The sequence below is a fragment of the Bos javanicus genome, chromosome 25 (genome assembly GCF_032452875.1).
Source record: "Bos javanicus breed banteng chromosome 25, ARS-OSU_banteng_1.0, whole genome shotgun sequence".
Lineage (NCBI taxonomy): Eukaryota > Metazoa > Chordata > Mammalia > Artiodactyla > Bovidae > Bos > Bos javanicus.
Window position 1 is genome coordinate 33,140,786 of NC_083892.1, and position 22,296 is coordinate 33,163,081.

The 22,296-nt window shown below is 45.6% G+C and overlaps 1 protein-coding gene and 1 non-coding gene across 3 annotated transcripts; both read right to left on the reverse strand.

Moving 5' to 3' along the window:
• Window positions 1-918: 918 nt before the first annotated feature.
• On the reverse strand, window positions 919-22,187 carry EIF4H (eukaryotic translation initiation factor 4H). 2 transcript variants are annotated; one of them, XM_061401881.1, is made up of 6 exons: window positions 21,860-22,108; window positions 9,411-9,598; window positions 7,212-7,276; window positions 7,034-7,130; window positions 2,919-3,056; window positions 919-2,834 (listed from the first exon to the last, which is right to left on the reverse strand). In XM_061401881.1, the coding sequence occupies exons 1-6, from the start codon at window positions 21,916-21,918 to the stop codon at window positions 2,695-2,697; spliced, it is 687 nt and encodes a 228-aa protein (XP_061257865.1). In that variant the 5' UTR covers window positions 21,919-22,108; the 3' UTR covers window positions 919-2,694. The 2 variants fall into 2 exon arrangements, with proteins under 2 accessions (XP_061257865.1, XP_061257866.1); XM_061401882.1 differs by lacking the exons at window positions 7,034-7,130; window positions 7,212-7,276; window positions 9,411-9,598 and having other exon boundaries at window positions 21,860-22,187.
• LOC133238980 (small nucleolar RNA SNORA32) lies at window positions 8,419-8,541 on the reverse strand. The gene has a single exon (XR_009733713.1). It is a non-coding gene; the product is annotated as a small nucleolar RNA SNORA32 (small nucleolar RNA).
• Window positions 22,188-22,296: the final 109 nt, after the last annotated feature.

Here is a 22,296-nt window from a genome sequence, read left to right on the forward strand (position 1 = left end):
CAAAACCTATGGCTACACCATCTAAGATTTGTTAGGAAAATTATTATTATTTTTTTTAAAAGGCTTAAAATGTATTTTAATAAGTTCATGTTGCATTATTCATTTCTCAGAAAAACTTCAAAGGTATTAGGGACAAATCAAACATGGTACACCAATAAAAAATGCACAGCGTAACTACCTAAGATAGGCAAAGCTAAGAGCTACCGTCTGACATTCAGCATACAGCAACCCTGTTCTCAAGATTGTACTAGGCCTATCAAGAAAGCTGTGAATGGCAACATCACAGACACAAAAGGGCCATTTCTGGGTTGTCCTTACCCAAGAAAAAGATGGAGGCAAGTTTAACACAAGATTTTTTTAAAGATACACTAAATGAAAATCTCTAAGAGAAAATGTCTTCCTTGGGACATGAAAGGGTAATATATGGGACATAACAGAACCGTATGTATGTTGTCTGTGACCTCTGTGGACATGTGCCTGAATTCCCACCTGGGAGTGATTGGAACAGTGGGGCCAAGGTCATTGGGGGATGTTTGGTTTTTGTGGTATATGTGGCAGGATCTCTGGGGTGAGACAGTGCACTAAGTCGTGTCCGACTCTTGCGACCCCATGGACTGTAGCCTGCCAGGCTCCTCTGTCTATGGGATTCTCCAGGCAAGAATACTGGAGTGGGTTGCCATTTCCTTCTCCAGGAGGAAAATTATTTTTATGGGGGAAAAAAGAGAAAAATTGGCATCCCATTTCTAATCATTACAAGCTTCTAAAATAAGCTCACAAATCTTGTAACTTCTGAAAGCAAGAGGCTTTGCCCACTGAATAGGACATCCTACTAAATTTGGACATGACTTTTCAAATATAAAATTGTTAATTTTATGAGCAGCTAAAAAACAACTCAAAAAAATAAACACAAGCATTAAATATTACGTAAGGTTTTCTTTTATTTAAAAGATCATTCACAAAATACCATATCCATAGATTTACTTTCTGTCATATAGCTGAATGTGTTAAGTGTTTGGAATTCCATTCTTACATTTAAAAGTCAACTGGATTGCCCAGAAGTTTAGATGAATTTGTTTTGTTCTTAATCTTTTCCACATTGGAGATGTAAGTAGGTCATCTGAAAGCATCAGGTTTGATTACAACCACATAATGCATGTCTTTCTTTAGGTAAGTATTGGTGTTACACAAATGGTTCTTATCTCAGAAGCAAAGATGACAGGTGGAAGGAAGGACAGGAGGCAGAGTTCTGTGAATTGCTGAGACCTGGGGACAGGGAGAAGCCGAGGGCGGCAGCTAACGAGGAGCTGTCTCCTAAGCGCGCCGCCCAGGCCCGGCTGCCCCGGCCCTCCAGTCTTGCTGGTGAGGGTCTCTCTTTTCCGGGGCTCTAGCCGAGCCCGGACTGCTCCCAGTGGGATGAACTGGGACTCAGGTGCTGAAAAATGTATTCACACATAGGTGTCTGAGCTCAAAAGCTGCTGCCTAGCTGCCCGGCCCTGGGTGAGAGCTGAACACTCTATGTGGGAGTGACGTCCTGAAGCTGAGACCTGGTGACCTTGGGCCACCTCCCTGTTACCTGACAGATCTGCATAGTCAAATTCTCAATTCATCAAGTGAGAGAGTAAAGTGCCAGATCCTAGGCCCATTTTCATTGCAAAATTAAGGGGCGGTGGGAAGCACAGGCTGTCACTGTGATCTAACAATGGGGGACAGCGAAGCCCAGAGAGGGAGGCCGGACACACCGTGGGGGCCCAAGAGGAAGCCGTGTCCGCACGGGGTGAGCCCAGCACAGCGCCGCCCCCTGCGGCCCCCAAAGCACCGCTGTGCCTGGCGGAGCAAGCTAGACATCCAGCCACAGAGGGGCCTCTGACACAGCTGGTTCCCGAGGGAGACCAGCGTGGACACGATGCTAGAAGAGTGATAAGCACAGGTGAGCACAGCAGGGCACTCAGTCTGCCTCCTGCATGCACTCCCCACCGACAGTTCACACCATTCTCTCGGGTTCTGCTGTGTGAAACGTGAGCCTCTTCCGCGTGAACAGCCCATCTGGGAAGCGGGTAGTGGAGTCAGGACTACCTATAAATAGTTATAGGAAGGAATCTGCAGAGATCAACAGATACTTTATCCTTGTTTTGAAAGCAAGGTGTCCCAAAGGCTGTCTGTTGATCACAGCTGACTAAAAACAAGGGGCTATCCAACGTGGGACTTGCTTTCTTCCTTGGAAGCCACAGCAATACAGAACTCGACATGCAGGTCAGAAGAGAAGCACTGAGAAAAGGCAAAGGAAAAGGCTGGTGTGGCAGAAGTAAAAGGCAAAAGCAATGGAGAGAAATGAAGCAGCACTTCAACCCAGAGAACTCCCGCACGGCGGCCGCCTCTGCCCCTCTAGAGAAACTTGTGTGCTGGAAGGAGACAAGGAGCGAGAAGGGAAAAGGACAGAAGGAAAAGGGGAAAGGAGTGGCGGGGGGAAAAAAAGCACAAAACGGGCACTAGGTAGATACAGCAAAGCCAAGAATGTACTAAAAACCACTTGTTAACTGCTGACATGCACTCACAAGCTCTGTGTTTCCGTTGTAAGAAAGGAGGACAAAGGTCAGGCGCAGGAATGGTAACTGCAGGACTGCCGGTCCGGGGGGCCAGCCAGGCTGTGGTCTCGCTCTAACGCCCCCCACACCCCATTCCCTCCCCACCGCAAGCTCATTCTTGCTCCTTGTGAACGACTTCCTCTCTGGGCCTGGCTCCCCCGAAGATGGCAGAGTTGGGGTTGGCTACTTGATTGAGGGGCGTTGCGACTGTTCGAGGTTTAAGCTGGAGCCGTGGTCTCTGTGCTCGTTCCTCTGCGGGGAGGAAACACAGCGCGGTTTACCGAGGCGTCATGAGAAGGCGCCCTCCTGCCACCCGATTACACGCCACCGTCGTACCTTCTGTGGGTTCTCTGAAGTCCATATTGGACCCTCGAAGGGGAGGGCCATCTCTGAAGCGACTTCCCATCGGGGGGCCTGTTCGCCGGTCACCTGGGCGACTCCCTCCCCGGCCTCCTAAGAAGTCATCCCTGAAACCTGTGGAAGGAAGAGAACCACAAAGGATTTTTTATACTCCCGCCTCAAAGCTGATTATACAGCTGTGTGAACTGTTTGCGCTCCATTTAAAATTCTTTAGTGTGTCCAGCATCAGAAATTTTTCCGAGATCAAGTGCACTTAAAACGGGTTCAAATGTTAATCTGCTGGGCAATTTCAACACTGACACTTTTTGAATCATAGAAGATTAAAAAGAAAAAGAATTTTAGGAGAGAAAAATGAAAGGCGCTGTTTAAATTCTTAAGTTTGCAGGGAAAGCCAGTAAGACTATATCCTAATAAGGCTTAAAACAAAACTCCTCAAAGCACATTTTATTGTTTTTGATTATCATCTATAGTTGTTAAGAAAAAAAAAAGATAAACCTGAAATTTAGAAGTAACAATTTAGAATGCAAAATCACACACACACACACAGCTAGATGTGAAGACAAAATAAAAACACCAAGTCACCTCTGGGTGACCACTCCCCTTTTTCCAGTTTCTGCTGCCATTCAGGTGTGGATCATTCTAAAAGCAAAGCACCCGTGTGTAAACAAAGCTGTCATCAGGCCCACTCCCTTCCCCAAGAGGGAGTCAGAGAGCAGGAACCGCACATCCAACCCACATCTCTTACAGCTGCAAAGGGCTCCCCCCCCCCAAACCTTTGTGCATCCGCTAAAATAAGTAAATCGCATCTTATTTAAAATTAGAGTAAGCTGCAATTGTCATCAGTGTGAAAACCATTTTCTCAATGGACTTTTAAGAACCTTAAGCCTTACTTTATTTTGTATTTAACTGAAAGTCATTGGGGAGGGGGACGAATTGTTTTAAGATAACCTTTTAACAGTACAACCTTTAGCTTTCAATAAAAATTTAAGACATAATTAAACAAATGCGCTTGCCCTCTCTGTTTAAGCTCCTGAAGGTGACTACTTTTATTCACTCTAAGGATGGTGTCACTGCTCAAAGCTTTGTAGGAACTTATCCTTGAAGAAGGATCCTGAGCTTGAGGAAGTCGGTCCCCCTTATTCACAGATTTCATGTTTGCAAATCTGTCTACTCACTAAAACTGATCTGTAATCCCGAAATCAATACCTGGGGCCTTCTGCTGTCATTCTGACACGCACGGGGCAGGGACAGGCCTGCCACCTGACACGTGTACTCCAATCAAGTTACCAACAAGCCTCGGCTCACACAAACGAGCGCCCTCTTCACAGCCCAGTTAGCGCTGCGCTTTCTGCTCTTCTGCGCTCTTTGTGAGTGAACATCGCAGTGACGTGCTCCCAGTGCTCCAAAGACCAAGAAGGCTGGGCACGCCTGGTCAGAGAAGCCTTTCTCAGGCAGCACCTGGAGTTCACCATTAACCGATCAACTGCATATATATTAAACAGGGTGATGTATCGACTGGTTGACAAAAACATGACCAAAGGCTCACAGGCCTGAGCCTCACCATGGCGAGTATTTCCCCAGGAACAATGGCTCAGGATCCGCTACCTGGGTGTTTGCAACAACCCAACATTGTGAATACAGACAACCAACTACCGTGAACGGTAAGGTAGCAAGGAATCTGTAAGTTGATGAAGTTATCTGAAACTCAGTTCAGAGACTACTTGTTTGAACAATTCCATTTTGAACAAAACAAGTAATGAAAAACAACTGTAAAAAGACAGACCAGCAGGAGCACTGCTCTGGGGAAAACCTAATCTGGACGCATACAATCAAGTCTAAGGTTCTTTGTGAAATCACCTTTAACAACCAGAGCATTCACCATTCATTAACCAACTTAATCAGTACTCAAACAATTAACCTGACATTTCCCCCAAACTAAACTGTCAAGTGTACCTTTCCTCACTAAGTATGACAGTAAATTCCCCTTAAATGAGATTAATTTTTGCTTCGGAGTTTAGCATAAAACAAATAGGCGCACAGCCATACAGACAAGGCACATAAACACAACTGCTATCGCTACCCCGTCCAGGACCACGAGACAAAGCACCGCAGGGGAGAGAAAACAAGCCAGTGTACGTTGGCGTTAACGACCACCTCGCTTCAAGATCTCTTCTTACATAAGGCTGGTCTGACATTAACAGCCATCCTTCCATCAAGTCTGATGACAGATCTCTAGGAGGCACACTACCCATGAGAAACTTCTGAGCTTTCTTTACAAAGTTGAGTTTAACATACTGTCTATTTCTGGTTGACAGGGACCTTAATTGCTTTCTTCTATTTTTTGTATTGCTTGAATTTTTTTTTCTTTTTAACAAGAGCATGTGTCAAAAACAGACATCATTAAAGAGTCAGAGAGGTCTACCTATAGAGATAACCTGCACAGGCTGTACGCCACCGCCTGGGCACTGCTGTTCTAGATATAGTACAGTCTACACCGGCTGGTCTCAAGGTACTTTCTCTGGCTACATTCACTGTATGTTTTGCTTCAGAGTTACAAAAACCCAAGCTAAGTGAACAGTAGAAAGGTGTTGGTTCCTCTGGTAACCTTCAGAGCTGGGAACTCGCTGTGCCATTTCTTCAGTACCAGGGAATGCAGAACTGGCAGATGGGGGCCACCATTCACTGAGTCACTAACTACCCCTGAGGTGGCTCTGAGATGACTTTGCTGCACTTTTCAATCAGAAACGAGCTTACACATAAAACTACAGGTCTACTGGGTTATGCTGTACTTCTGTGAATAAGCTCGTTTCTGACTGGCTATAGGATCTGGGGTAATTAAATCATTCAAGAGATATAAGTAGCCATCTGTTTAGCTAAAGCAGTACTGGAAATAAATTCTTTAAGAAATTGACTCCCAAGACCAGTTCTTCCCATACCTGGCAGTCACCTTCTATCGAGTTTTGCTCTGAGGGGGATGATAGGGTTGCAGGGAGGCACTAATGCTCTCCTCTAACAAGGTGGCCAGTGCAGAGGATCTCCAGTTTACAGGAAAGAAAACAGACCTGTGTTTCATTTTCTACCTTATGGTTACAATGGACATTTTGACCAAATATTAACTACTTTCATCATTAAAAAAAAAAAAGAGAGAGAGAGAGATGAGAAATGTTTAGAACATCAACTCTTCAAAGCCTGGCATGCAAACTGACCTCACGGATTGACACAAGGAGGTGCCCACAAGTCTGCTTCGCTGAGTTAAGAAAAGCAATCATCAAGTGGACTATGTCCACCTTTAAGAAACAAAGAGGTCAACAGGACTACTTCTTACCATCTAGGAGGGAGCCACCAGGAACCATTAGTATGAGGCTTTCTGTAAGCTTCTAGAACCTCCACACTACTTCTAGAAATAACACTACTCTATTCGTGCCGTACACACTAGACCCCATCAAGGGGAAAGACTCAGTGTAAGATACAGGCATGTGTAAGAGCAAAGAAATGGTAACAAAACAAGGTGGATCAGTTCAACTTGGGCTCCAGTAGAGTCGGTGAAGTCCTACCCCAAAACAGAGGCTCTAATAGAGGCTTGATGCGTGCCTGGGTACCTTTCAGGAAAGTTTCTTTTGTGAGAGGATCGAAGGCAGCAGTCCGGCCAGGCGGGCTACTCACAAGAACCATACAACGGCAGCAAGGCCACCAAAAAGGTTAAGTGGGGACACTTTAAATACTGACACCGGAAATCCCATCTACCACGAGACTCTCAAGAGCCGCCCATTCCTGAGAATACACAAAAAAGGTAACGTTGAGGTTGATCATTACCTTGCTGCACAAACATGGGGCAATTCATTGGAAGACGTATAGCTCATGTGATGGGAACCTCACTGAAATTTTAGAGAAGTTTTTTGCTGCCAAAAGGAAGAAGAAAAAAACCCAGGCTTGCAGAAGCATCATCCATTCTTTATAAGATTTTACACGTTTTCAAAAGCTCATAAATACCTAATCAGACCCACGAGATAAGAGGTCTACTATAACCTACAAGACTTGTAATCAGTGGGCATACAGCAACTTTTATGTTCAGTTGTATAAGAACCAATCACCTCTGTCATCTGGTCCACCTTTCCTGAAGCCAAAGCCGCCTTTATCTTGTTTTCTGCCTTCTGCAATGTCCACACGGAGTGACCGGTCACCCAAGAGCTAATAAGGGGAAAATATGGTAAGTACTGGCAAGACAAAATCCAGCGACTATCACCACAGAGAAGACCCGAATATACTTACTGCACCATCGTATGTCAAGGCTTCCTTAAGGGAATCCACTTCATCAAATTCTACATAGCAGAATCCTGTAAGAGAAAACAAACCCTGACTTCCTCCAGGACTCTAGGTTAAAGACACGGCGGGACCCTGTCTGTACCCTTCCCTACATCACAACTACCACTTCTGTTTCACCTAGACGGCCTCAGACGTGCACAACCTGAAAGAGCATGTTTTACTTTCTAATAAATAGAATTTGCCTGGAAGTCCTTCCTCTTAATTATATTCTATCAGAAAGTGCTAACCAAACAGGCAATGAAATAGTAGCTATTTTTATAAAGCTTTACCTTCTAACCATAATATTAAAACCTTGCCTGGATCATTGAAGAGCTGTTAGTTTTGACCTCTGAATGACTTCTAACTTCTGAACACATCTAACGGGGCTTGAAGACACAGATTTCAAACTGGATACTAAACACACTTTGAAGGAATACTACATTGAAGGTGCCTATTACTTACCGCTCAGGTAGTTGGTATAAAATCTGTTTTACAAAGCTGAAAAATACACCCTCAGCAACAAGCACATGCTCTTCAGGAGGCTAATTAAAGACAGCTAGTCTGGGTGCTTTATTGACAACCCGAGTCCTTGATGCTAGATTCTGACACGGGCCTGTAAACAGGACACTCCTGGCAGAGGAAACCACACACCCTTCTCTCCCCGCTTAAACCTCTGAATAAGCCTTTCCTTCTACTTGCCACACTCTGGTCCATGCCCTTTCCCTGCCCCCTGGGTTAAATCTGGGTTAAGAGCCCTCTCCCCACTGCCCCCTGTGCTCACACTGCACCCTGTATTACCACCCTCCCCTCCCCCTCCTGTATGATCACAAGTCACCCTCAAACCCCACTAGGATGGCAAGCGCGACAGCCTGCGTCCTAACTTCTCCTGTTCACCATCTGCTCACACAAAGAATGGCTGGAGAGCCCCCCGTCCCCAGCTCGGCCTGCACCTCTGTATCCATGCCTCTCCCACGTGGATTCAATGTTCAGAGGAACCGAGAAAACCACTTCCAAACTCAAACAGGCAACAGCCGCCTGGTCCCTCTAGAGCTCACACTTGCCTCACACTAGAGCTGCCGAAGATGCCCTTGTATGAGACAAACTCTTAAAACCTGCTGCTGCTGGCTCGGCCCTGAGGCTGGCTTCACCCCCACATTTGTATTCCCCTCAGATAAAATGTTCCCAAATAGGCTGAATGCAAACCAAGTAGCAGGAAGAAAACCTAGTGGGAATCATCTCTTATGGTCATGTCCACAGCAAATGAGAAACTGCATTCTAAATGCCTTGGTAATGACCATTCACCCACGTATTTGTACCTTATATTTGAATTCTTAATGCTTCCTCGCAGTGTGACTTACTTCCACAAGCCTAACGGGTACACGGGTTTTCATTATTTGATCACTTACAATGAAAAGGGTCTAGGTTCTTAGGTGAGAAAGCTTTCAGAACGACAAAAATACAGAAGCACTCTGCCAAGCACACCGCTGCTTCGGGCACAGCCCCCACCCTGCCACAGCCTCTCTGCGCTCTTCATGGGTGCATTTCTGGGTCAATAAAGCAAACCAAATGCCCTTGGACCCTGCATCAAGCACTTAAATGCAGGCACACCTCCCTTCATTCAGCTAGACGCCAATGCCATTTGATTCCCCATTCTTAGTCCTTCTCTGCTCAAGAGCCCTAAAGAGACTAATCCACAGACACTAACTTGATCTGAAATCTGACCCCATCACTTCCTCAAACACATGCGCTGAAGTCACAAATGTAGAGTGACAAGTACCAGGTTACTCTTTGGACTTCATAATAAACCAGATCACAGGAAAACCAGCCCCAGGTGCACGAGTCAGCCAAAGTGATGCACACCTGAGAAGCCCTGGGTTCCATTTCTTCATTTCGTTCCTGGGAACTCCTTCTCTGGCAGAGACAGAACTGCTACACAGGCTAGGCACACTCCAGATTTACTTCGGCATGTGTCACATTTTCTACAAACTAGATTATAAATACCTCCCCTCCCTGCCACGTAGAACTGAAGACCTATGAGTTAAAGGGCTATGTTTATTTCAACTACCTGGACCAGGCAAATGTTCCAAACACTTTCATAATTAGAGCCCTCTGCGTTAGACCCTCTCTCCCCCTTACAACAACCCAGTAAAAATGCCCTGAACTCACCTTTAAATTTGTCTGTGTCTTTGTCTCTGACTAGCCGTACACTCCTTATGCTGAGATCCTTAAAGATGGCGTCTATGTCGCCCTGAACTGTGTTAAAAGGCAGATTACCTACATATGCTGTGTAGGGGGGCTCTGTGGGCAGCTCCTTCTGGCTGCGGGAACCATGGCCACCAGCACTGCCACGGGACCTGGGAGGGAGAAAAAGACAGGATTCAAGTTTGCCCGAGCATTCCTGCCCCAGAGGCCAAGGAAAATGCCTCTCACTCAGCACACCACCATGTACATTGTCCTGAAATGACAAAGAATTCCAAAATTCATTTATGGAAAATATGCCTATTTTTGGATGACAAAAATGTCCAGAAATACACAATCTGTGTAAACACAGATTTCCCTAGAGGATCAAATCCAAACAGAACATCCTCCTACAGAAAAGGGGTTCTCCTATTCCCTAAATAAGAAAGGAAGAACAGAACCTAAGCCAATGCCCTCCCTCACACCCAGTAATACTAACACATACAGAAATGAACTGTCCAACTTACTGTCCTGAAGCTGAAGTTTAACTCATTCACAATACAACTGTCTCTTGCTGTTGTCTGATGATGGATAATATGCTCTCATACAGATTTTTGTGTAGCAAGTACTATGTACATACATACTCTCCACTCTGCCACGCACTACCTCACTGGGTCCTCAAATATATGTGCATATGACTAATTCACTTAAGCCTCAATGCAATTTCCTCAGCTGAGACAAGAAGCGTTAACTTGTCCATGGTGGCTCGGTCAGTAAAGAATCCGCCTGCAATGCGGGAGACCTGGGTTTGATCCCTGGGTTGGGAAGATCTCCTGGAGAAGGGGATGGCAACCCACTCCAGTATTCTTGCCTGGAAAATCCCATGGACAGATGAGCCTGGCAGGCTACAGTCCATGGGGTCGCAAAGAGTCGGACACGACTGAGCGACTTTCCCTTTCACAGAGCTTACAAGTGGCAGGACCTTGACTCCATCCCATCATTGCTAATGTGAGAGGTAGTGGTTTAAATCCCAGCTCTACCAATACTCACCTGGAGGAGTTACTCAATTTTTCTAAGCTTTATTTGGAAAACTGTCAATACGAAGAAAGACAGTGAATTCCTGAGAAACCACACACGTGCTCGCTGCACACGCTGCTTATGCACCGTGCGCATGTGCAGAGTACATGACACCACCAGGCCACCCGCAGCGGAGAGCTACAATGCTTTACAGGCAATTTAAAAGTAAACGGGGCCACTGCACATTTGCAAAAGCCCACGGAATGGAACGCACACCGTCAGGAGGGAACCCTATTGCCAACTGCGGACACTGGGTGATGAGCCGTCAGTGCAGGCTCGCTGACCGGAGCAGCTGCGCTGCTGCGACGCAGACGTCCACAGTGGGGGCGGGCAGGGGGCAGGGGAACGCGGGACTTTCTCACCAATTCTGCTCTGAACCTACACTGGTCTGCTAAAATTAATGGAAGGCAGGGGAGCTCTTCTTTACATTAATAATGATGTCAGCTAAAAAATGCAGGAGGAATCATGTAATTAGAAAACCACACCAACACAATACTAACTGATTCAGGCAAGGCTCAGTTGCCACTGTAAACAGGTAACCGAACTTAGTATCTCCAGTAACGGGACAAACTTAAACGACATGCCCTCTGTAAATGGGCACAGACTCCTCAAATGCATAAAAGTAATGAAAGACTTCTTTAAGGCAGGGAGACTAACGAAATGACAACCAGTGCTACGTATGATCTTTGGATCCTAGAACAAACAGCCGGAAAAGAAAAAGCAGGTGGAGAAATGTGAAACTGGCGTGTGTAAGTATTACTGTCAGCATTAAATCTCTTAGGAGTGATAACTGGTACTACAGTTAGCAGGATGCCTCTGTTCTCAGGAAGACACACTACTTAGGAATGAAGAGTCAGGACAGCCACTTATTTTCAGGGAGTCTGGCACAAATGTCGTGTGTGCACATGAACGCATAAAGACAAAACAGCTGTGAAACTTGCGACTCTACTACGGTCCACTGTCTCATGTTCTTTCAACTTTACTGGAGACCTGAAAGATTTCAAAATAAAAGGTTTAGAGGAAAAAAATTTAAAAGAGGGAGGTGCTACTTTTAAGAGACACTTAAAGCAAATGAGTCTCCTCACATGAGTCAAAGGTCTGCCCAAAGTCAACCTTCTCTTTCTTCTGCAGGGTATAATATTAATACCAAGTCTTGGAAAGTAACTTTAAAATTCACACAGTGCTAGAAATATCATGAAAGAAATTCCACAACTTGCCTGACATGAATTCCAGATACCTCAAATGTTTGATAATAAATACCTTTAAGACAACACTTGAATAAGAGAAAAATAGACTTACAAGTGAATGTGGCTTATTTTGCATTTCAATAACCATAAAACCTAAAATATTTTCAGGAAGATACTCCTTGGGACTGGGTACTGAATGTATAAAAAGAGTACAAACACTCGGAAAATTGTCAAAACAGAGAACCAACTGTAATTTAAAACATTTAAAGTAACACCTGGTGGAAAACAGCCCCTTGCCCTCAAGTAGCTTATGTCTGAATAGCACAAATAAAACAAAAATAACTGTAAATGCATACGAACATGCTTGTGTATGTACTTACACAGATACATAAAAAGGCAAAGGGCTAAAATGATCTTAAAAAAAAAAATCAACGAGAAGGTGAGGATGAAAGAATGGTAACTTTGGCAGGGTACCTTTAATGAACCAAGAACACGGGAGGGAGAAAGACTTGCTAAAAGGGCATGTGGGAACTTCTGTGGGGTGCTGGACAGAGGACGGAAGCGACAGGGTGAACCGGCCTCTGACTGAGTGCAGAAAGCCACCTGAGCCTTGATAAGGATCGCGTCTAGCAAGAACGCAGGATGATCAGAAGCCAGCTCTGGCTTTGGGAAGATGAAGACTGAAGAACAGGCAAGCAGTACTTTAAGAGCAGGAGCTGTGGAAAGAGCAAACTCAGAACTCAGACCCTTGAACTCTCTCGTTTCACCCCAGCCTCACGCAACTGCCAGTGGTTTAACACTGTAGATTTTTTCAAGAAATTACAGAGGCAGTCCTAAATACTGTCCTACCTGATGCCCTCGGCTCTACAGGACTTGAGTGGTTTTTAGCTTCTCACTGAGTTGTTCACTGAAGACACTACAGCGCAACGGGACTGGAGCCGGACAGATTTCAGTGTATTCACTCTACCAAGAGTCTACAGTGTGCCAGCAACTTGAGACAAACCCGAGCAAACGCATGCAAGTAATAAAACGATACACGTGTCATCAACCAATCAAAGAGTCACATGTCAGAAAGCCTTTGAGCTAGAATTCTTAGGAGAGACTTTTAAGTTTAGAGGGGACTATTACTCCAAATAAGCTATGTTACACGAAAGCACTTTCTAAAATGGGTTAAAACACAGAAGACTCATCTGGCACCTTAGCCTGGTGAAGGACCTTTTCTAAACCACCCCTGTACCTCCGTTTTTGTATCGGTTATTTTACAAATATTCAAATTTTTATATTATAGAGGAGCTTGAGACTGACCATAAAAATACTTCACAAGACTGACTGCTTTATAAAAGTTTAATAACAATTCTGAAGTGTTATGGGTAGATTAAACACCCTGCGGGATACGCTGCTCACGCAGAAGCAGCCTGATTAGCAGCTGTGGACAAAAAACAGGCAACAGACGAGGCGAAGCTGCAATTCAGAGACAGACTGAGCTGAAGGTCTGTGCTGCGCTCCCAGGCCCCATCACCAGCCCCCATCGAGCAAGGGTCCTGCCCATTCATGCCTGCTGCCGACAGGGACAGCCTATTGATTTTATATATATATATATGAAAGTTTTAAAGTAATAATTACACCCTCAGTCACTTCAGAAAGCCAACTTTCAACTCCATGTGTGACCAAAATCCTATAGTGGTCACATTTCTTCATACAGAGCACCATATTAAGGGCACAAACCTAAGACTCAGTTCCTAAGTCACAAAGTTCCTTAGGCACAAACCTAAACCTAAGTTCCTACTAGCAAGGAGCTGATAATTCAGCTAAGGAGGTCCAGGTATCTACAAAGAAGAAGTCACATCCCACGTAAAAGATGACGGAAAATTCAGGAGACAGTAATGAGCACCATCTCTGCAGCGTGGAGCAAAAGCCACTTTAACTCTATTTTCCAGACAGCAGACGAAACACTGAACTCAAAATGATAATGTGAATAAGCAAAGATAAAGAGGAGTGAGAGGTGACTGGAGGAAGGGTGACTGTAAGAAAAGAGAAGAGAAGAGATAAATGGGACGGGGATTACAAGCAGTAAGTGGATGAAACAAAACTAAGCGCTCAAGATTTGCTTCCAAAGTATGTAAGATAATCAATAATGAAGGACACATGCTGTTATTTCTGGGAAAGACTTCTAAGTGAATCAGAAACTAAGCAGGACCTCCCTGGTGGGGCCAGGATAGGAACCCGCGTGTCAATCGACGCAGGGGACACGGTCCGATCCCTGGTCCGGCCAGATTCCACATGCTGTGGAGCAACTAAGCCCGTGCGCTGCAACTACCGAGTCCACATGCCCCCGAGCCCGCGCTCCGCAGCGAGAGAAGCCACTGCACAAGCTCACCCACTGCAACTGCAGAGCAGCCCCACTCGCCACAACTAGACAAAGCCTAGGTGCAGCGGTGAAGACCCAGCACAACCAAAAACGAACAAAAACCACTATGCAGAATGTAGGTCTCGTTGCTGCCATTTAGGACCAGTGACAAGGTGCCCTGGCCTGGGTGTTAGCCTCTGGGCCACCTGGAGCATCGGGCCTCCTCTGCCTCCAGTGCTTCCAGGGCTCATCAACAGCTTTGGTTGTTCACGTGCCGCCCACAAACACTAGCATATATCACGTGCCATGAGGCACTCTTCCTAGATCCTATATAAACCCCAGTAAGACTGCCTTTCTGAGAATAAAATGCAAGGAAGCAACAAAGACAAAATCCTCTGAGCGTGCAAAGAAGGTCAAAATGTGTAATTTACTTCGTTTCGAGACAATAAGCAAAAAAGGTAAGGCTGTCAAAAGCCAGCCCCTCATTTCATTAACATCTTACCAGCCCCCTTACCTATTAACATCTTACATTAGTAAGACACACTGATTACAATCACTGAACCAACATCAACACATTTACTAAATAAAGCTCAGTTTATTCAGGTTTTCTTAGCTCTCACCTACTGTCTGTCATTTTCACGTCCCAGGATCCCATCCAAGATGTCACATGACATTTCAATTTTAGCTTAGGTTTTAAAAAACAAGCCCATGGACCAACTGAAGACACTGCACTCCCAAGCAGACCTTTCTCTAAGTGTATGGATTTCCCAGAGCCTTTAGTTAGCACCCAAAATTAAATCCCTTTATCCTGACAACTATCATTACTACAGGATGTGCATGAAAGCCTCTCCAAGTTTCTGGTGAACACTGGGGGTGGTGTGGGGGGCAGTGTCTGGGGTGAGTTCTTCAACGAGCCCTATTTCAAGGGGCTCTCTCTGCTGTGAATGGGAGCTTCCTAATTCAGTCACATCTGAAAGATACAAAAAGCAGTGCAGGGAACTGCAACCTTCTGAGGCGGGAACTCTTGTTCACTGCTTTATCTCCAAAACTGCAACAGTATCTGCTACTTATCAGGGTAGAAGGAATGAAGCCACAAGCCTGCCAACTACTTTAGGATTGCAAGTAACCTCTTTCACCAAGATAGGTACTCATTTAGATTTTCAGATGGCCCCTAAAAGAACATTAAACCATCCTTTATTTGGTTCTGGCTCTGTCTCTCCAGAGGAAAACCTTTCTTCCATTTAAGAGTTCCGTGGGCTAACCAGCTGTAGTAGTCCTGTTGAGTCAAAGAGTGCAGAGACCTCCACAGATCATGCTGTTGGCCATCACGTAAATCAAGACAGGGCACCACACCGCACCATTACTCATGCACTTGCAGTATTTAAAAAAAGAAAACGGTTCATCAAATACCATTTGTCTAGAGTCCATATATATGCATTAATATATTTGTTTTCCTCTTTCTGACTTCACTGTGTGTAACAGGTTCTAGGTTCATCCACTTCACTAGAACGGACTCAAATGTGTTCTTTTTTTAATGGCTGAATACTATTCCATTGTATGTATGTACTACAACCTACTTGCAGGGAAGGAATAGAGATGCAGATATAGAGAACGGAACTTGTGGACATAGACACAGGGGAGGGAGAGTGTGGGACGAATGGGGAAGCATCAACATACGCACACTATCAGGTGTAGGACAGAGAGCTGGTGAGAGGCTGTGTGCGGCACGGGGACCCCAGGCTGGCACTGTGCCGGTGGAGGGAGGGGCTGGGGGAGGGGAGAGGGAGGAGGGGTACGTTTAAATGTGCTGATTTGCACTGCTGTATGGCGGAACCAACACAGCATTGTAAAAGTTTTTTTTTTAATATTTAAATTAAAAAATAGGGGAAAAAAGGGGAGGGAGGAATTCCCTGGCAGTCCAGTGGTCAGGACTCCATGCGCTAACTTCCAAGGGCCTGGGTTCAAACCCTGGTCGAGTAACTAAGTTAAGATCCCACGAGTGGTTCAGACAAAAAATAAAAAGCCATCTTTAGCAAAGAATGTTTGTTGATAAAGTGGTCAAAATGATTAACTTTATTAAATACTGACCCATTTTTAAAATATCCTGTTACCAAATGGGAATGAAGCACTCTGCTGCTTACAGAAGTACGTGGTTAGCTTGAGGAAAAGCACTCCTGTGAGTAAGTTCCAAGCTGAATCAGCTATTCACTTCATGGAACAACACTTTTACTTGAAAGCACTAACCAACCGTGGTCCAGACTCGGGTGTCAGGCGCGTTCATGTAAATGAAGCGAGTCCTGTCCCTCTCAGGAAACCAACAACACTATCTGCTGCCAATGACAAAACGCAGGCTTTCAAGCAAAACCCAGAACTTTAGCAAACTTGAATCTATCAACATACGCTTGACAGTCTCCCAATTCCTGAAATTTCTCTGATGAAACTGACGGTGACACTGATGAACCCGATTTTTGACGCTTAGAGTGAAATGTCAGCTTTTGGAAGCTCTGGAAGCTCTGCATAACTCAGTGAACTGGTATTTTCCAAAGGACCAATACATCACGTTACCACAAAAATGCACAGGTAAAAGACACACTCAAAACGTAAGACAAATCTATATGGATTTTAATGTAAGAGATGTTGACTGTTACAGTTACCCTTTATGGAAATTACCACCTGGCAAGCTTTGGTAGTTAAAAATTAAGAGTACCTACAATTATCTAAAAAGTCCATTAAAACAATCCTCCCACTTCCAACTGTTTATCTGTTTAAGGCTGGATTTTCTCCCTTCATGAATGTCAAGCCACCTGCCTTAAGAGTGAACACAGAAGCAGCTATGAGAAGCCAACTGTCTCCTACTAAGCTAGGGATTCAAAAGGCCCCAGGGAATTCCTTGGTGGTCCACTGGTTATGACTCTGCACCTTCACTGCCGAGGGCCCAGGGCCAACTCCTGGTCAGGGAACTACCATCCCACAGGCTGTGGGGCTTGGCCAAAAAAATTAGGGGGTGCCCTCCAAAAATGCAACTGATTATTTCAATTATAGAAGAATAGCATGTGGAGCAAGGGGGATCACCAGCTCCATCTACCCTGTGCTGGAGCACAGTGGAGGTGCCATGTTTTCAACAGAGTATCAATATACTTGAACACATCCTGAGGGTCCTTTCAAGAACATTAAAAAAAACTATGATATGCTTGGCAAACTTAAAAAATCCAAGGATATTCAATGATTCACAAACACAACTTAGACATCACAGCTATGAAGTGCCATCAAAATCAGCTGGTCACTTGCGCCCTGAGTGTGCAAGTCTTACCACCTGTACAAACGATGGAACGCAAAGAGGCAGCAGGGTCTCCTGCCCAACACTCCTGTTTCCAGGCGAAGCTGGATCTGATCCAGGACCGACTCCCCGATGCCCTGACCCTCTCAGCCAAACATTCCGCTTTGTACGTTCCAAGTTTCTGGGAAGATGTCTTGATTCTGTGTGAAGTCTTTCTAGAACACCAAGGGTAATTTCAAATAGAAATATCAATTTTAAAAGTACTTAAGAATTTTTTTTAAGAAATCTCAGAAGCATTTTAATAGTCCAACATGAACTGTTACAAACCAATAATGTACAAGAACAAACTACTTAACACTAATTTATGATACTTATATATGCTTATTATAAATGTTTTATGCCTATAAAATGAATAGCATTCCCTTAATTGGCTTTAGAAATATACCCAGGAAAACAATAACTCATTCCAGCTAACTCTCAATAGAAACTTCCCCATTCTTACTAACTCCAAAGGAAATATTTTAAGAAGTAAAAAATTATAAATCAACAGCTACCGATTATTAAGCATTTATGTTCCAGATACCGTGCTGCAGTTTAACATCTCATTTAATATTCCAACAGCTCTACAGAGGAGTTTCTATCTTATATGTGGGGAAAATGAGGCTTAGAGAGGTTAAGGAACTCGTCTAGACCACACAGCTAATACACAGCTGAGAGAACACTTGAGCTCTTGTCTGACTCATTCTAATGCCATGGCTTCTGCCCGAACATCTCTGACATTTCAAAGACCTCTTGGTAAAACCAAGTATTTGAAGAGAACAATGACTTGGGATCAAGCACCGGGAGACTAAGGAGGGGAGAGCAGGATGACAATAAACCTAAACAATTTGCCATTTGATAGGTTTTCACAATATGCCTTTCAACACCTTTACAGATCCTGTCAGTGAAACTAGTCAGTCAGCTTTCATACACTTTCTTCTACATTATAAGACTTAAAATAAACGGAGACATTTAGACACAGATGCCAAGCTTAAGTCCTATAAGACTCAAAGATCAGAATTCTAACCTCCCCCCACTAGAACTTAATAAAGAATATTTAACTTTGTAGTTTAATTCATCTTTAGCAGGTACCATTCCAGCAATATCAATTCTTGCTAATTCTAAGTTCCAATCTAATTCTCAGGATTGATGCTCCTTTTAGGTTCAGCACTCAAAAGACCTTTTGTAGTTAGAAATGTAAAATTAGTGTCAATGGCACTTTATTGCCAAAGGCAAATGCAAAATCAGATCCTCAGAAAGATAAGTTAGCAAAGTGCAACACAAAAATACACTCAAGATCTGGTACAATCAACTGATAATTTGGAATTCTGTTTTGACTCGATTTCTGAGCGACAGTGCCGTCCCTGGTTCTCCCCTCTGCTCCTGGGAACAGGCCTTCAGAGGCTGGGGAAATAAAGCAGTTGTTCAACACTGCTTCCTGACAACCGTACTGGTTATTACACACAACTACAAAATACACTTACAGGGAATGTATAATAATTATTAAAACCCAAGTTTTTAGATTTTGACAAACCTGCCATCCCTTTCACCTGTGACCCAAGTTGAGTACAGAGTTAAGACATCTTACCTAAGGTGTTTTAGATGAGAGAAGTGAGTGAAAGTTGCTCAGTTGCGTCCAACTCTTTGTGACTCCACAGGCTGTACAGTCCATGGAACTCTCTAGGCCAGAATACTGGAGTGGGTAGCCTTTTCCTTCTCCAGGGGATCTTCCCAACTCAGGGATCAAACCCAGGTCTCCTGCATCGCAGGCGGATTCTTTACCAGCTGAGCCATTAAAGGAAGCCCAAGAATCCTGGAGTGGGTAGCCTATCTCTTCTCCAGCGGATCTTTCCAACCAAGGAATTGAACCAGGGTCTCCTGCATTGCAAGCGGATTCTTTACCAACTGAGCTATGAGGGAAGCCCAGACTAGGGACAAGGTGCTTTACAAAAGCGCCAAACACAGACCTCCCTGGCAGTCCAGTGGTTAAGACTGCGCTCCCACTGCAGGCAGCGTGGGCTGATACCTGCAGTCCAGTGGTTAAGACTGCGCTCCCACTGCAGGCAGCGTGGGCTGATACCTGCTAGGGGAGCTACAAAGATTCACGACACAGGGTGAAGCCAAAAAAAAAAAAGGTGGAGCATTAAAAAAAAAAAAAAAGAAACAAGCATGAAACAACACAGGACCGTTCCACAGGTGGTGATCACCCATAATGGTGAAGCATCGCATCTGACATAAACAGCACTGAGACCTGTACTGTGCACGCATGCTCAGTCGTGTCTCTTTGCAACCCCAAGGACTGTAGCCCGTCAGGCTCCTCTGTCCATGGAATTTTCCAGACAAGAATATCAGAGTGTGTTGCCACTTTCTTCACCAGAGGATCTTCTGAACCTAGGGGTGGAACCTGTGGCTCCTGCGTTGGCAGGCGGATTCTTTACCGCTGAGCCACTCAGGAAGCCCTGAGACAAGTACTGATGTGAACATAACTCGATCACTGAAGATGATCATCTGATCCTATCATTTTGTTAAATGTCAAAGATCCCAATAACTGATAACTTCAGACCTGATGAAGTTAACATTAACCATCTGGAACAAGAAAGTTTTGGCACAGATCACACCACTACCTGTCTGGTCCTCCGTGAAGTTTTTGGACCCACTCCAGACACTGCCTAAAATAACACACAAATTCACCAACAGGTTTTTTAAAACTACTTTTTAGCTACCTGAGCAATATCTCCTATGTATTTTATATAAAGATGAAGTCAAGTGGAAAATTCCAAGGTCATTTGTAGAAGATGCTTAATAGCAAAAGGATTTTTTGTTAAAAAGCTTAGGAAATGTATGGGGCCAACTGCTACTCTCTCATATCAGTTTCTGGAGTACATCTGGGCAAATGGCTAACACTGTCTTTTGTCTTTTCTGATATTCTGATAAAAAGCATCTTAAACGAGAATTTTACTTTTGATCAACTTGTTATTCAAGGCAGCCCAACTGTCAAAACTTGATACACACAGGAAGACTAACACCTCAAGTCACCAGAACATCTGGTACATTTGTCAAAAGCCAAGAATTAAAAAAAAAAAAATCCCCAGGTCTTGTATACTACAACTAACACTGTAGTCTCAAATCAACTAAAATTCCCTGGATCTGTCTTAATCTTAAGAGTTTTCCTGGGTTCTTCCAAATGTTTTTTGAAACTAGGAGAAAAAAAAAATACTGGTCATTAAATTTCAAGATGACTTAACTACAAATTTGATGTGTAGAAACCTACCCCAAAGGCAGTAATTGTACATGTAATCCAACATCTATTTCTTTTTTATTAGCAAATAAAGTATTCTTTGAAATAACAGGTGGCTCCACCTCCCCCAACTTCCATGTTCTACAGTCATGAATGGTACTTGGTGCACTCACGCACCCAAACAAGCTTTTATTTGAGCCATTCCAAAACCGAGGTATTAAAAGGTCCTTCTTCACCAAACAAAGATACTTTTGGGATTGAAACTCAGGAGACTGGACACCTCAGTAGGTACTATTGTGGTGTTTTCCTGGGAAAGTAATCCTTTCTGCAAATCACACAAAGGCAAAGTGTGCCCTTGACAAACAGAAAGATGTTCATAGCCCATCTCCTAAATTCTGTACGAGGTTACTCGTGCAGAAAAAAAAGAAAAAATGCAGAGCAGGTCCCTGGAATTAAGCATTATAAGCTTTTAATTCACTAGACAAGGATTTTTCTTTTAAACAAGGTGCACATATAGCTTGTGTATGACCAGAATCAGAAGGAAGCTAAATGCGATTCCTTCTCCAGGTCATAACATATATCTGCCAGTAAGCACGTAGCACTTGTTAGTAAGGCACTCTGATCTAAGGAAGGATAAAAGGAAAATGCTACGGTGTGTTTGTTTTGGTTGGTCTTCTTGGGCTCCAGCTGCCAAATCCCAGCCTCACCCGAAAACGGAAGAGAATCACCTCTCTCTCGGCCTTCCGACCCGACACAGACCGCTGGTCTCATGGCCAAACACACTTGCAGCGCAGGCTGACAACAGGAAGGGGCGGCCGGGACCCGGGCTGGGGCCGGGCAGGTAGCGGGCCCCCACCCCCGCTCTGCAGCAGAGCCCCGCGCTGGCCCTGCCGTCCTGGGGGATGGGGCTGGAAGCGGGAGCCCGTCGTCCCGGGCCCTCAGCGCCGCGGCAGCCCGGCCCTGCGGCCGAGGAAGAGGAAAGACACGTCGCGGGCGGCGGAGGAGACACAAGGAGGGGTCTGTCCCGCGAGCAAGCCCCTGGGAGCCTAACCGCCGCCGCACCCTCCCCAAGCGCGCCATTTCCAGGCCCGGGTCCTCCAGGCGCCTCTACGAGGCCTCCGCCGGCCCAGCCGGGCCCCTACGGCTCGCCGCCCCTGGTGTGAGCGCGGGAAGGCCGCCGCCCAGGGGCCAGCCCCCCCACCCGCCACCTCGCCACCTCCGACTCCCGTCCGCCTCCCGCGCCCGGCCGGGGCCCGCGCACGCCCGCCTCACCCCCTGCCGCCGCCGAAGCTGCTGTAGGCCCGATCGTCGTAGGTATCGAAGTCCGCCATTTGCCGTCTCCGCTCCGAGAGGAACCAGGGTGAGCGAGGAAGGACCCCGCAATATAACTCCCCCCGCCCCGCCGCCGGGGCTGTCCGCCGCGCCGCCTGATCGCAAATCGCACGCACGCACGCGCGCGTGCGCGCACGTACGCCGCGCCGCGCCCGGCCTGGGCCGACGGGCCTCTGGTGGCCCCTGCGCGCTTTGCGGCCCACGTGGTGCGGCGGCGCGTTGGCTGCGCGCCCTGCCGTGTGCTCCGGCCCATTGTGTGCTAGCCCCCAGCATCCGGGCTTCACCCGCGGCCGCCTCCGGCCCCCGCCCCGCCCCGCCAGTGGACGGGAGCCTGGCCTGACCTCCCGAACCTTTCCTCTGGTTGCTGCAGCGCGCAG

Bases quoted from the DNA above. Each gene is read 5' to 3' on its own strand.
- EIF4H (XM_061401881.1), bottom strand. From the start codon at position 21,918: ATGGCGGACTTCGATACCTACGACGATCGGGCCTACAGCAGCTTCGGC. The intron at 9,599-21,859 runs GTGAGGCGGGCG...TCTCCCTCCCAG, and splicing joins AGCTTCGGCGGCGGCAGGGG to GTCCCGTGGCAGTGCTGGTG. The intron at 7,277-9,410 runs GTGAGTTCAGGG...TTTCTCTTACAG, and splicing joins AGACACAGACAAATTTAAAG to GATTCTGCTATGTAGAATTT.